The 15,447-nt window shown below is 46.8% G+C and overlaps 1 protein-coding gene across 3 annotated transcripts in view; it reads right to left on the bottom strand.

The window, feature by feature from the left end:
* The window catches only part of mib1 (E3 ubiquitin-protein ligase mind bomb 1), a 482,913-nt gene extending 472,066 nt beyond the window's left edge, over window positions 1-10,847 (bottom strand). For all 3 annotated transcript variants that reach the window (XM_075873460.1, XM_075873462.1, XM_075873461.1), the window contains exons 1-3: window positions 10,462-10,847; window positions 7,030-7,201; window positions 5,396-5,630 (exon numbers count right to left, since the gene is read on the bottom strand). In XM_075873460.1, the coding sequence (XP_075729575.1) occupies window positions 5,396-5,630; window positions 7,030-7,201; window positions 10,462-10,702 (648 nt within the window). In that variant the 5' untranslated portion in view covers window positions 10,703-10,847. The remainder of the gene's footprint in view (window positions 1-5,395; window positions 5,631-7,029; window positions 7,202-10,461) is intronic.
* Window positions 10,848-15,447: the final 4,600 nt, after the last annotated feature.

The following is a 15,447-nucleotide window of genomic DNA, read 5'->3' as shown; positions in this document are numbered from 1 at the left end:
GAGTGAAGAAGAAACCATGACACATGAAATGATGTGGCTGAAGCGACCGCCATCGTTTCAGTATATCGCGTCAGGTAATCTACGCACACAATAATCCAGCGGCGGCGGGTGGTAGACTTGGGGAAAGGGCCCAGTAAATCTATGCCGACTTTTTCTAATTGTGATGTCGGTGGCATAATTAGCTGCAGTGGGCCGGCCAATAGCGTGGTAGGTTGTTTGTGGCGTTGGCAGACATCACAACTTGCGACATAGTGCTTGGTGGTCTTCCAGAGTCGAGGCCACTAAAAACATTGTCGGATACGGTGAAGTGTTCGGGCAAATCCAAGGTGCCCAGACGTGATGTCATCGTGTATGGCTTGGAATACCGCAAAACGCAGGCATTCTGGCACGACGAGGAGTAGTGTGGAACCATGGCTGGAGTAATTCTTGCGATATAGTAGGGAGTCATGAATCACGAATGGCGTGGCACGTTTAGAGCTACGAGCCACATCGATCATTCGTTTCAACGAAGGGTCACGCTGTTGCTCGTGACGGAAGACGTCCAAATTTGGGAAGTTGGATGAGACTGCAGCCACGTAGTTATCGAAATCATCATCAGCAGCATCCACAGTCGGAGATGGAAGACGAGATAAGCAGTCGGCATCTGCGTGACATCGACCGCTCTTGTATGTCACCGAAAAATTATATTCTTGAAGCAGTAAGGCACAACGAGCTAACCGGCCAGCTGGGTCACGTAGTCCGACGAGCCAACAAAGAGAATCATGATCTGTGACGATCTTGAATTGCCGGCCGCACAAATAAGGTCAGAACTTTTGGACGGCGAAAACAACAGCAAGACATCCCAGTTCGGTGACCGTATAATTCATCTCTGCCTTGGTCAAAGTACGACTTGGATACGCCACGACGTGCTGGCAGCTGTCGTGATACTGAACTAGCACGGCACCAACACCGATATCACTAGCATCTGTATGCAGTTCCGTGAGTTCCTCCGGGTCGAAATGGTGCAAGAGGGGCCCGGAAGTAAGCAAATACTTCAACTGCTCGAAAGCAGCCTCACACTCGATGGTCCATCGAAATGGAGCATTTTTGTGGAGCAACTCTGTCAGAGGATGAGAAAGCTGGGCCAAGTCTTTGAGAAAACGGTGAAAATAAGAACACATGCCTACGAAGCTATGGAGATCCTTCACAGATGTTGGTTGCTTGAAGTCTCGGACAGCACTGATGTTTCGCGGGTCTGGCCGTATACCGTCTCTGTTGACTAGATATCCAAGCACAAGGGCTTGACACTCACCAAAATGACACTTCTTTGCGTTTAAAACGAGACCAGCTTGTTTGACGCAATCTAGAACAACGCTAAGCCGATGGTTGTGCTCATGGAATGTCTTGCCGAAAATAATTACATCATCGAGATAACACATACATATCTCCAATTTGAGACCGTGAAGGATGAAGTCCATGAATCACTCGAAGGTAGCTAGGGCACTGCATAAGCCAAACGGCATAACGTCAAATTCAAATAACCCATCAGGTGTGACAAAAGCAGTCTCCTCTCTGTCAGACGGATGCATTGGTATCTGCCAGTATCCAGACCTTAGGTCGACGGACGAAAAGTATGCGGCCGAGTGCAGACAATCAACAGCATCATCGATGTGTGGTAGCGGATACACGTCTTTCTTTGTGACGGCGTTGAGACGGCGGTAGTCTACACAAAATCGCCAAGAGTTGTCTTTTTTTTTTTTACCAATATAACAGGAGCTGTCCAGGGACTGCTTGACTCTTGAATAACGCCTTTCTGCGGCATGTAATTGACCTGATTGGCGATCACTTGCCTCTTTGACGGGCATATGCGACAGGGTTTCTGGCGTATCGGTGTAGCATCTCCCGTGTTGATGCGGTGGTGCATACGGGATTCGGTCCACATGGAACAACGCTTGTCTTAAGCGAAATCAAAGACTCCCGCGTAGTGTGTAAGCACCTCCTCAAGGACATGCTGCTCGGAAGAAGGCAACGACTTATTGATCATGCGTTTCATCTCGGCTGAGTAGTTGGGCGCAGTCTGACTGATAGCTGGAGACTCTGAGACCATTCTGAAGTCAACTGTGGCCTGCTCCTGAAACGTTCCCAGTTTGAATCCAGCTGGTAGAACAACAAGTTCTGAGGCTGCGTTTAGCGCCCACAAACAAGCATGTCCGTCGATGGCTGTAAGGACAGATCATGGGACCAGCACATTCTTCTTGATGGTGTTTGTATGATCAGGATCGACAAGTCCAGTGCAGGGTCCTGAGCAGACGTGAGAAGAGCATACGGGAACAAACACTGCTGTCCGACCAGGGATCGTCACATCTTCAGACAACGAAAGCGTATCGATGGGCAGAGTCGGAAAATCGTCAACTATGGCAGCGGGCAACGTACTTTGTAAAAGAATCTCTCCAGTTCCGCAGTCAAGCATAGCGCCGCATTCATGAAGGAGGTCTATTCCTAAAATGACGTCATGAGTTGCGCGAGCCAGTACAGTGAATGCAACTCGGATATTTTGTCCACCAATCGTGAGTACAACTGAGCAAATAACAACAGGGCATAATGCTTCGCCTCCAACTCCACGAAAAGTTTCTTTACGATTCGACGTGAACATAACTTTGTGACCCAAGAAACGATGCTTGAAACAAAGACTCATAACCGAAATAGCAGCACCAGTGTCTACAAGAGCAAGAGTATCTACACCGTCTATACACACATGCACTTTGTTCATCAACATCACAGCAGGAGGAGGAATTAGCGAAACTGACCATCCGACGACCGCACCTCCATCGGTCGCACCGGCTAGTTTCCCAGCTGATGTGGGGAAGGCGACCGACGACGCAAAGACGGTGACCGGTGGGAACGTGTCGGAAGCGGTGGCAGGCTTCCCTCCGAGATGGGGGACTCGCTGCGAAATTCGTTAGGCCATTGCTGTCGGGGACGGTGGTCCGCCGGGTGAGAGGTCCAGGTTTCGTGCATACGAGACGGGTACGTTGAAGAACGTGGCGGCAAAGGCGTTTCGTGCATACAAGCCGAGTACGTCGAAAAACGTGGCAGCGCAGGCGGCCAGCTGGGACAGAAGCACGAAATATGCTCTGGGAGACCACATGTGTAGCAAACGGGGACTTGTCGGCTTAGATTAGCAGGAGCAGAGGTGGCAGAAGTACTCGGAGACGGGTCGCACTCCGCAGGAACATTTCGTGATGACGCATAGTAGTCTTCCGGTAAAGGCCTGGTTGACGACAGTCAGAGGACCGCAGCGGCACATCGAGATGATGACATCCGGTGGTGGCCGTGACCCGTCAGGGAAAACGGAAGCCGCGGGGTGAAATCTGCAGTTTCTGTGCGTGGTCGGTTTTCGACGTGGCGATCTCGCATCCAGTAGGGAGGTGGTTCGGGGCACGCAGCAAATGAGCATTGGTGGTGAGCGTCACCTGCTTGAAGCCGTACAAGCACTTCTTGAACTACCCGACGTACAAGGAATGGAATGTCTTCGCAGGAGGCGACGTTCATACTTGCAATAGTGGGAACATTGTCCAAGCACCTGAACTTGGGTAAAATTCTCCGGGTCTTCAACGCCTCAGATGCGCGATTCTTCTGCCTGAAAATAGAAGGAGTGTTCAAGTTTTCTTTCGTTATCCGAAAATTGTACACGTCTTTGGTGATGCCTTTTAACAAATGGCTGACTTTGTCTTCATCAGACATATTTGCGTTGAAAATCCCGCAAAGCTTCAATACCTTTTCAATGCAGGTTGTGCACGTTTTGCCGGGCAACTGAGTCCTACGTAATAGCGTTTGCTCAGCTTTCTTTTTTCATAGAACTCTTGTCCCCAAAGCAGGCCTTCAGTTACTCAACAAATATATCTCAAGTGGTGAAGACGTTCAAACCAAAGCAAGGCGGTCCCAGCAAATAAGAATACTACGCTCATGAGCTTCGCCGGCGCACCCAATTCGTAGTAGCGGCTCACTCTGTCGTAGTGTTTTAGCCAAGCATCCAGGTCTTCGTCAGTTGTACCTGAGAATATCCGTGGTTCAGGTGCCCAGTAGTCTGGTTTTCGAGGTCGACGGTCACCTTGTGCCATGTCGGTGGCACTGGTGGATGCAGCAGCGTAGTACGTCAGCGGGATTGCTGTGTCGTCGTTCATGCTGATGTTGTCCGGGGGTAGGCCAGCTAAGCATCTGCTTCTTCGAAGAACTTCTGCTGCGGGGTCTAGGATGGCAAACTACCCAGCACCACTCCACCAAAGCTGTTACAGATGTTATGGGTTTATTTACACTGAAAATGCCAGCGCTCAACCGTCACTGCCGAATCAGCATCGCTCGAGAGCATCCTACCTTTTCTTCTTTCTCGCTCTTTCAGTCCGCGTTACAATATCTATGTAACATGTGCATCTGTTCAAAACTCGGAGTCCATGTACGCTCGGCACAGTGGATTGCTAGATTGCTTCCATTTTTGTCTTCGAGATTATTTTTATGCTCTCGGAGCCAGTCGTTCAAGCAGCGACCCGTTTGACCAACGTAGCGGCCACCACAAGACGACGGTATCTTGTGGACAGCTTCAGCCTTACATGTGACATATCTCTTAGCATGTGCCTCACTCGCCGCCGCCGAAAGCACGCGTGAAGCTTCCAACTTCCCCTAATACCTCATCACGTCCCCAGCTGCAGTGATGAAGGTGCTTGTTTTGGACAGTATAGTGAGATATATGGTGACGCGATGAACGATATCGGCCCAGTTCTCGCAGAAGCAATAAAATTTGCTTGCTGCCCGACAAAGCGGCCAGCGCACGCCGCCTTAGCATACGACGCAGTTCAACCGTTCAGCACTACGACCCTCAAGCGTCTGGGTACGCACATGCTGCTGCCAGCGTGCGACTGCCGTGTCGGCCGCATCATGGCCAGATTGCGATGCCGCACATTTTAAGATTTCCCGTAAGTGTGAAACAAGCTATACATCTTTTCAGTGAAAATAAAAAAGCCTTCTTTTTTTTGCTGTTCTACCTATGGTTGCAAACCAAACGACTTGAAACTGTGGGAAGATACCGACTTTGCAGACCACAAGCCATCCGCCAACACCAGACGAACATGCTCCGCAACAACCAAAATTACCAGCTACTCCTAAGGATCACTCCTTCGCACACTGGCTACCTCGTTAGAAAAGGGGGAGCTCTAAGACAAGCCGTCAGCGTCTAGGAGAAGAGAAAGAAGTTTCACCTCAGCACCCCCCCGCGTTCGAGTCGAGCACAAGAGACGAAGACGCCCGCAAGAGCGACAGCGTCTGTGGTGTTCCATTGCAGAGAAAGTATCAATAAAATATGCAGGAAGGCAACTGCCTCACGTCTTCCCACACATTCAGGCACTAACAAATGTGCACTTACCATGCCTTCAAAACCCACACGATAGAGATTCTTGGCCCCGTTGTCCCACACCACGTAGGCGGCACTGCGAGGACTGGCTGCACTCCAGTCCTGGATCTCGGTGACCTTCCCCCGGCGGCCATTGCCACCGTCCTGGTCCTCCCACTGCCAGTCCACACCTCGGACTACTCTCGCACCGGGGAACATGCCACGGACTCCCATTTTCTTACTTTTACGACGGGGTTCCATGAGCGCGCTGCAAACAAATGCACCATGCGAATTAGAGTACAGTGAAACCCCATTAATACATACCTGCCGGGGACGACGATAACTATGCACTAAACATACTACACATTAACCACCAGCTACAAATTTCCACTTCCTCTCATGCGCCATCGCCGCCAACAAAGGAAGAAAAAGAAACTCTGTGCCACTGGAAATATTGCCTGAAATGCCCACCGCAAAGCCATTTCTTTCCTTCAGCCAAAAGTACAGAAAAGTTTCTGACTCTCGCACAACCACCTGATAGCACGCGGTGGCGACACCGATGAGCATTTTGAAACTGCTGCAGTATCCGGGATACGCAGCATGGTACAGCGACAAAACGGACACGATCGGCTGTTCGTGATTCGTAATAGTTGATCTGCGGTCTGCTTCTAAGAGAAAACTGATGCAGTTTTTTTTTTTAAACGCGGTACAGTCCCTGAGAGCCAAACCTTTTACTGTTTGGCTAGTTGCATGCAGCACTTCGCTCACTCTGCGCAAACCGCGACTGCAGACTTGCTTGCTGTTTACACCCTCTCCGCTTCAGACCATGCACAGATTCGGCGAGTAGCCTGCTGGGTTAACACGGCGACAAGGAGCTTTCCCCAAGCAATGTGCTCTCTGCGACGGACAACGCACAGAGGCGCATTTGGGGTGTCATTAAATAAAACCGTGCAGCATGGTAACAACAGCGCTACGCTCGCTGTACGGGGTGCGTGTTGGCATAATACAGCAAGGTTTCTCGGTGCCCGCGATCCACAACGCTAAACTCCGTGACAGCGAGCTGCTTGTGTTTCTGTAAAGTGGTGCACGCTTGAATACGGTCCTGCAAAACGAAACTGCAGCGATCGGCGGCCCAGCGCGTTCAGGTAATCGCTACGTTTTTCCCATCCTTTAACACCCCATTTCCATTCACAAAGTATTGCACCGACTAAAAAAAACCTTATCTGACAAAAACTCCTCTCTTTCCTTTACGCTATCTCTCTCTGCTTCAGGCTGGCTAGATACTTTGCTAATGTGGTGCACACAGTACCACAAAATCCCAAGCACGCAAACACTTGAACATCCATCGCCCCTTGACGTAACACGTGAAATTTCATTTCACACGACGATACCAATTGGTTCCGCAAGAACAGCAAATGCATGCATATTCAATTAGGCATTTCGTTAAAAGGACAGATGTTCATTCTTCTTAGAGGATTTTCCCATTGCCATTTCGAATTTCCATCCCTGATCTACTTTCAAGTGATGTCAGACTATCTTTTATAATTGGGGGGGGGGGGGGTTGCTTGCTTAGAATTTTATGGTAGAATCTTTTAATATCTACCACAACATTCTTCAAAGAGCAAATCGGTATTGCAAGTGCACCACAGGATGAACCAGTAGCTCACCGTTCACTACCCGGGTTGGTGATGCGGAAGAAGCGGTGTCGTAGTTGGTGCTTGTCCCCGTGGTAGCACATGGAGCAGAGGTCGTAGTTGGAACACTCGGCGCACTTCCACCGGATGCCGAAGATGGGCTGCTGGCGGCACGTGTCACACATGGTGCCTTCATGTTTGATGCCTGAGGAGTAGAGCAACAACATGCTCACTTAAAGCAAAAGCACAATAAGAATGCCATATTTAATTCATCGCCAGCAAGTAAAGATGAAGACAAAGCTTTTGTACGGAACACTACGCCTCTTCTGAAACGCATTGTATTCATTTTGGACCTAAATCAATTTATTCAAACATCAACTTTTCCTTCGAACCATTCACGAAGAGAGTGTTTTCTAAATGTTTATTCACTGAAACAAAATAAAAGTAGGCAATGGTTTAGATGTGCCATTTATTATTGCTTGTATGGCAATGCAGAGTAGGCTGTCGGAGAGGCCCATGTTGGGCCTCTCCAACAGTCCAGCTATAGCAAATTAGGAATTTCTACACCCAGAATTCAGCACGAGAGAAGCTTGTCTGCAATGTGTCGAAAACCTCATTTATATCTAGTTTGTTATTTGCCTGAAAAATGCAGTCAGTTGAACAGCCTCATAACCTTCTAACGTCCCGTGTACAGTTGAAGCCCTTTATAAGGGACATGCACTGGGCAGCAATTCTTGTCTGTTATATGAGGTGCCTCTTTTAAGCAGGGTAGCGCATATGCATCTTTTTATCAATGTCTATTTCAATGTGGGCACACCAGTGTCTCCTATATCCATTTGTTTCTTATATATGTGTCTCTTACAAAGGGGTTCAACTGTATCCTCATTGGCTAAGCTATGAAGTGACTTTATACGTCCATAAATTAATTTGAAGAAACCTGACAAGAAGGTATGTGTAAAAGTCCTTGATGAGCCTCCCCATTATGCAAAAAAAATCTGTGTGCCTGCAGTGCTTAATATATTGAACGTATAGCCGTGTCCACATGCTTTACATTATTGCTCCACGGCGTGACCCGGGCCAGCTTGACTGATGCCAGCCATGAAGTGTTCCGCGCTGTTGACAAGATGACATCTCAGCGTCAGTCAAACTAGTACAGGCTATGTTGCAGAGCATTCATGTAAAGCACGTCAACAAGCGTATATAGAATATAAATAATGAATCAGCCCAGGATCATCACATTTTGTTCAACAACTTCATTTTCATTATATCTGTAATAAGAACAGAAAATGAAGGCGCATCTTCCATTTCTTGGCATCAACGGTACCGCTTGGTTTTCTCGTGCTTGGCTTGTTGCGGTGTGGTAAGGAATTTGAAACCTTACTAAGCCAAACTTTTACCTCCTTTAGAATCCAATGATTCACATACGTCTTCTACGTGTTTCTATCTCAGGAATGCCGTGAGTCATCATAAAATGTTGAATCAGATCCTCCTAAGCCAACCAGATATGAACAGGCATAGTAAACATTGCTACTGCAAGGGCAGTGTCAGACTAGTTTCTCATTTGAAAGTTGTTTTCTTGGCATATCAACATTCCATTTACGGCAAAATAGGCTTTTACTATACTAATGAGTGGTAATCTATAAACATAGATCAACTTTTTTTTTATCGTGCCTCAAACACTTTTTGAAAATTATACTGCAAGACTATCTGCAAACTTCGCAAAGGATTTTGCCTCATGGGTACTAATCAATACTGATTACTAATAGGGCTCATGTGCACTTGATAGCCAGTGTTGATTGATACCCATAATGCTGGGCCTGTGATCAACCCTTTCAGGACATTTTTAGCAAGATCGTTCCTTTGCATGATTTTCTCACACTGGCATTCTGATAAAGCAATAAATTGATTCAAGCAGTCAATTTCTTCAAACCTAATCTATGATGTGTGTAGGTTGCGACAAAAAAAGAAAGGGAAGTCGCAGATATTTTACCTTCAGTACTGCGGTAAAATGCCCCCTCCCTCACCCTATCCTGCATAATCATCTATGCTACAATGACCCCCTGGGTATGGAATTATATCTATCGTCTTATAGCATTCAATTTCTTCTCTAGAAATGCTATATAAACATTGAAGCAATATGTCTCAGCTCACAGACTGAAAACTTATCACATTAGGCCAGTTGCCACGACAACACAAACTCGTTCAGTACAGATATTGACCTTTAAAAGTTTGATGATATATCGCATTATGAAAGACACCTGAACTATCATTCACGACTAGATGCCTAAATTAATATTAAGGATATAGACGTACATGTCGACCTAGTGTTACGCATTTTATTGACAATGCTGTTTTGCATCACTTTCCTCTCTTTAAGTTGCTCCTGCTAGTGCTTTTTGTTAACAGCCCTGCACATTCATAGTCTACAATGTGATCAAAATTAAGTAGCACATTCATCAGTCGACACCATAATTGAATGGGCCAAGACAAAATACACGTAAGAAAACGCTCAGTACTAGTCATAGAATCAGCCAATTAACAAAATCAACTTTCGGGACAATGCTACAAAAGGGCTGGCACAACTCTCGCACCACGCTGAGCAACAGCGATTATACGGTCTCGACTACATCAAGTTCGTAACAGTCTAGACCATCGAGTAGGTGAAGCACATCGGAGTTGTCAAAGCGCAGAAGGTTCCTAAACAAACAAACTGAAGAAACAAAGACGCGAAACTTTATCTACTCACTTACATGCGACGAGCTTTACATAAACACTGTCTCGCATGCAAAACAAGCGCACAGTGAAAGAACTGAGAACGGCCTTACGCAGTTGGCGACGGGACTGAATAAAAACACAGCCAGAAACTAACAGTAGCAATGCGATGACGAATGAATGAAAACTGCAGTTTTTCGCGGCTGACAGCTCATCTTTTTCGACGACCGAAACGACTGAAAAGAATTTTGTCACATTCTTTTCAATAACTTCAGTGCACTGGTGTAAATATACAACCAAGATCCTCAGGAACTGATGCTGCACCTGGCTTTTGGGAGCCGTGGGGCTTCAACAATGGACACTGACAACAAAGTTGGTAGGAGCTTAGATGTTGGCAAAACCATTAAATACTTAAACGGTGCGCAAGCGTAACCAATTGTGATGCCTGAACGCCTGTTCTGAGAATTTCAAGCTTCTCCATGATGTCCAACGTTGCTGACAAACAGTCAACAAGGCGCAAAAGACGCCGCTAAAGGCCCATGACGAAACAACACAATTGTAGTAGTTTCCTTATCTTTCGTGGACCAACGAACGAAGTTGGGTAGCGCGCACGTGGAGACGGTTTTAGCTTAATGTGAGAACGACAAGGTGAGAATGCAGCGAATGTTTAAACGAGCTTCGGCGATCAAAACTGCAGAACACTAAAGTCGTCTCTTCAAGCGCGTCATGTAAGAAGTTGAAACACACACACACCTGTGGGTGCACTGTCAACGATGCGGAGATCGTACGTTCCGGAACAGCGGTAGTTGGCCGCTGTGCCGTTGTCCCAGACGACGACAACCTCTTCGGAAGACTCAAAATTACGCACGGTACCCAGATGTCCGTCGCCACCATCCTGCTTGCCCCATTTCCAGTCGGGACCACGGATCACGCGCGATCCAACGCCTTCCATGACATTCGTCCGGCTCGTCCGCGATGGTCCGCACTGATCCATGCCTCTCAAAAATAGTAGGGCATGCTCCTCGTCCAAGGATAGCTACGACCCAGGGCGCACGGTATCAAGGTTCAGACTCGCCAGTTATAAACGGCGAACTGCAGTGTTTCCTTTCTGCCAGCCAACCGACGCCGACCGCGCAGGATTTTTTTCTCACTTCTCTGAGCGTCGTTACAAGCGAGACATCAATATCGACGTCCCAAAACGACATCAAAACGCGCATGCTCCGTGCGCAACAAAATATAGCGCGCGTTTCAATTTAAGGTTTTGCGTAGTGAGTTGTGAATTATCATTGAAAAGGTCGGTTAGATCCCTCAAACTGCCACTGACGCATAAAGTTGGCAGCACGGGAAAGAGTGACATGTGGTGCTATCAGTGACCTCTACTAACATGAACCACTGCACATGCGCAGTTTCTTTGTGGCATCACTGACGGCGTGTTCACACTTCTGCCTCGAAAGAGGTCGCGATGTGACAAAGCGCACCGGAAATCCACTCGCTCGACTCTCAACTCCTCTGCGATGTGGCTTCCAATCTTGCTCTTGTAATACGGATGCCCTTATTACGATAGTGCGCCTTGTCTAACAGCATTGGATGATTCTTGATCGTACTGATAAGCGTAACAGCCGACACTTTGGTCGACAATTTAAATTTTACGACAGAATGCATGCACGCGGCAAAGCGGTCGGCCGCCAACTGATCCGCAGGTCGCGGGATCGAATCCTGGCTACGGCGGCTGCATTTCCTATGGAGGCCGAAACGCTGTAGGCCCGCGTGGTCAGATTTGGGTGCGCGTTAAAGAACCCCAGGTGGTCGAAATTTCCGGAGCCCTTCACTACGGCGTCTCTCATAATCATATGGTTGTTTTGGGACGTTAAACCCCAGATATCAATCAAATCAATCACGTGGTCGGCAGCCTCAATTTCCGGCCGCTTAGGCTGCGAAGTGGGTGGATTTCAGGTAAGTTTCCCCGCTTTCACATCCTTCGAGGCTAAGTGACTGGAGAGCACAAACAAAGCGCTCACTAGCAACCAAGTCACTTTTTTTTTCGTGTCAGTACACACTGGATAACAACCAACGCGAAAGAAATAGGGACTGCTAAAGGCCTAGACACAGGCTCGAGGCTACGGCAGTTGCATATTGATGGGGGCCAAACCAAAGAACACCTGTGTACTTGGACTTCATCATCAGGCTGACAGGGGTGCAGGCAGAAATTTCTTTTTTCGGGGAAGGGGAGGGCACGAGCCTCGTGTCCCATCCCCTCGCTACGCCATTGCAGCCTGACTGTGCCCACGGCAGACAAAATGCCTCTGTGGGCATAGTCAGGCTGCAATGGAATGAATTCATCAGGCTGCAATGAATGTTCCACAGTATAACACGTTATACGCAAGCTTAATCTTATTTGGTGCTTCTAACCGTCCGCCTCCCGGCCCCTAGCGCGTTTGCCTTCTCTTGGAATCCAGTCTGTTCATCTGAATGACCAGAGGTCATCCTACCTACGCACTACGTGCCCTGTCCATTTCTTCGTGATTTCAACTAGTGTTGTCCGTAAAATGTTCCAAGTAACCGATAAATTGTAATCAATTGGAATTGAGAGGGAACTAAGGTTCCTAAGTAGTTATATTAAGGTTCATAACTACTTAGGAACTAAGGTTCCTAAGTAGTTATATTATCTTTACTTTTCTGTTTCGTTTCCGTATAGACTTTTCTTCGCTTTTTTCTGTGCCTTTGTTTTTTTTTCCTTACTCATGTTTTGCTCTTTGTGCCATATGGTTTTTGTCACATGGTTACTGTCTCCTCTATATATTTTCGCGCTCTGCGCAATAAACTCAGTTGGTAGTTAGCGCTCGTGACTTCGTGTCCTTCTTGTCTCTGTGTCATCGTTTTGTTCTGGTGCCGTCCTCTTAATATGGTGCCGTCCTCTTTGTGGAGATCGTGATCTTTTTTTTTCTTGTATTCTACGCCTTCCACTTTGTGGCCAATATAGTGGGTTGAACCCTCCATCCAGTACTCGGGGAAGCTGATCTTCAGCACTAGCTGGCGTCCAGGAGTGATGACTGAGGGTGGCCAGGACTACGAGGAGGTCAGGTCATTCCACACAACGTGACAAAAGAGGAGGAGCACATTGCAAATTGAGCTAGATGGTGAGGATAGTAGCGCCTATCTTGTGCGGTTCTCGTTTTTTCCTTCTACGTTTCTCGCACTACGTACACCCACGAGGAAAGAGTAGAAAAGTAGCTCGAGAGTGGAAAGTTAAGACACTCATGTTTTGACCTATTGGCCTGTCCTGAAAGGAGAGGGGGTAATACAAAACCTCGACAATTTTCAATTCGGCATGTGAATACATACGCATCGATACGAAACGCACTCGCGAACCTCCGACGTAGGCGCCTCCCCAATCCCAAAGCTACCGCATATGTCTGAGTTGCTGCCATATATGATATTTCGATTATATGTTACTGTATATGGCTTCCATAGCCGGTGTTACTGCATATGAGTTACTGTATATTCTTTCTTCGGGAGTCATATGCAATATACGACTTCTAAAAAAGCCTTATGCGCTATATATGGCTGCTGTTAGTTTGTATGGTTCATATATGGCTGCTGTTACTACATACAGCTGATATACTATATATAAGTCGTGAGTGGCTAAGACACATTGCTGGGCTAGTTGGTTGGGGTTCACCATTTATAAGGGCATAGCACACCACGACAAAGACACAAAAAGAGACACACACACACACATCGCCGTGTGTGTGTGTGTGCGTCTCCCTTTTTGTGTCTGTCGTGGTGCGCTATACCTTTATAAATAAGTCGTAAGGAAGACCGACACGGTAACTCAGTCATTTCCAGTTCATTAACTATACGCTATCACAAGGCTAATTTATCAAGAGAGTTGATAACTGGACCGGTTGGTTAAAATGCATGGTTTAACTGATACAGCTGCGCACACACGAAGACGAAAATGGGTGGCAACCCGCCAAGAGCTTATTCGGGACGAAAATATTTATTAAGCAAAGAAGCACATAATTACAACGGACTGATCTATGCATCCGTGTGAAGATAAAGGTTGTCGCAGGCATAACATTCGAAGTGCGAGTCCGTTGCGGTGATCAACTGTCAAGAAATCCTAACAAGAAAAACAAACTTCTTTTACTTTTTTGCTTGACACACGTGCTTCGATCAGCTATTGGATTTATTTGCATGCTCCCTTCATCGTAGCCTCAGCCACCTTTCAGTTTTGTTGCAGGAGTTTGCTTTCGTTGACAGCATTTCTTGATGGTTTGTCACCACAGTCAATCCGCACTTTTTATGTATTGCCTGCAAGAACCATTGTCTTGACACGGATGCGTCGGTCAATTCGTTGTATTAATTTTATATGTTTTCTTGCTCAATAAATCTTCTAGTTGCGGGAGAGCGCTTGTCCTGTCGTCCGTCCACTTTCGTCTTCGCATGCGAGCGCTTAGGCCAGTTGTAACCATCAAATGACACCTGGTACGTCGTTTCACCCAATCATCGCCTGGACGCCGTCGTGAACAAAGCTCCGCTTTATCGAAGGCGCAAAAAAAATGCTCCCAGAGCGGCGTGAAATATCACTGTTAAGTGGACCGATGCGTCGGAAGCACTATGCAATATACGTCCAATGGATCACGTGCTTAGAATTTTCGCGTCTGGCTTTCTTGCCTGGGCAGGCGCGTAATGGTGGTGAAGCGGTTAAGTGATAGACGCGAAAATTGAGCACTCCGCTTTTCGCATATGCCATGATTGATTTATTGATTGATTGATTGATTGATTGATTGATTTATTTATTTATTTATTTATTTATTTATTTATTTATTTATTTATTGATTGATTGATTGATTGATTGATTGATTGATTGATTGATTGATTGATTGATTGATTGATTGATTGATTGATTGATTGATACGTGGGGTTTAACGTCACAAAACCACCATATGATTATGAGAGACGCCGTAGTGAAAGGCTCTGGAAATTTTGACCACCTGGGGTTGTTTAACGTGCACCAAATCTGAACACACGGACCCACAGCATTTTCGACTCCATCGAAAATGCAGCCACCGCAGCTGGGATTCATTTCCACGACCTGCGCACGCGCTATAATTACCCACCCAGCATAGAGCTTCATTCTGACATTATATCCAATAACAAACTAATTCATTGACTGCTTTATTTGATCTATACAGTTCCCGTTCCAATTACAAATTAATTCATTGACTGTTTTATTTGACCTATACAGTTCCCGTGGCTCAGGAGACAAAGCCAGTACACAGCGACATGTTGTTCTATTGCTAGAAGACTGGAAGCAAGCCTTTGCGGTACGTACTTCATAAGTTCGGCACAATGAGCAGAAGCTCTGCGCTTTCTCTTATCAAGTTTTCTTAAAACGGTGACGGGTAATATTTTCTCAGCGTGCTGGCGACATTCCGTGTGCTTCGCGCAATTAAACGGTCACGTAACGAAGTTGCTCTGCGCTAGTAGAATATCACGTCACACGTATGCAGCCACACATTTTGTTGATTCAGTCCATAAAAAAATTCTGAGATCGCGAAAGATTGCTCCTCAATGTGCAGGTGGCTCCCGATTTAGGGAACTTAATTTCGAAGGTCTTATGAGCCGAAACCGTGAATATTGTTAGGAGGCGTATCGTAGTGTTGAACTTCGGCTGATGCTCGACAACCGTAGGGGTTCGCTATATGGGCGTTTCTGCAGTTTGCATATAACGAG

This window comes from Rhipicephalus microplus, chromosome 9 (assembly GCF_043290135.1).
Source record: "Rhipicephalus microplus isolate Deutch F79 chromosome 9, USDA_Rmic, whole genome shotgun sequence".
NCBI classification, from domain to species: domain Eukaryota; kingdom Metazoa; phylum Arthropoda; class Arachnida; order Ixodida; family Ixodidae; genus Rhipicephalus; species Rhipicephalus microplus.
Note: the sequence above shows the minus strand (reverse complement) of the source record. Positions and strands in the feature narration are given on the sequence as shown.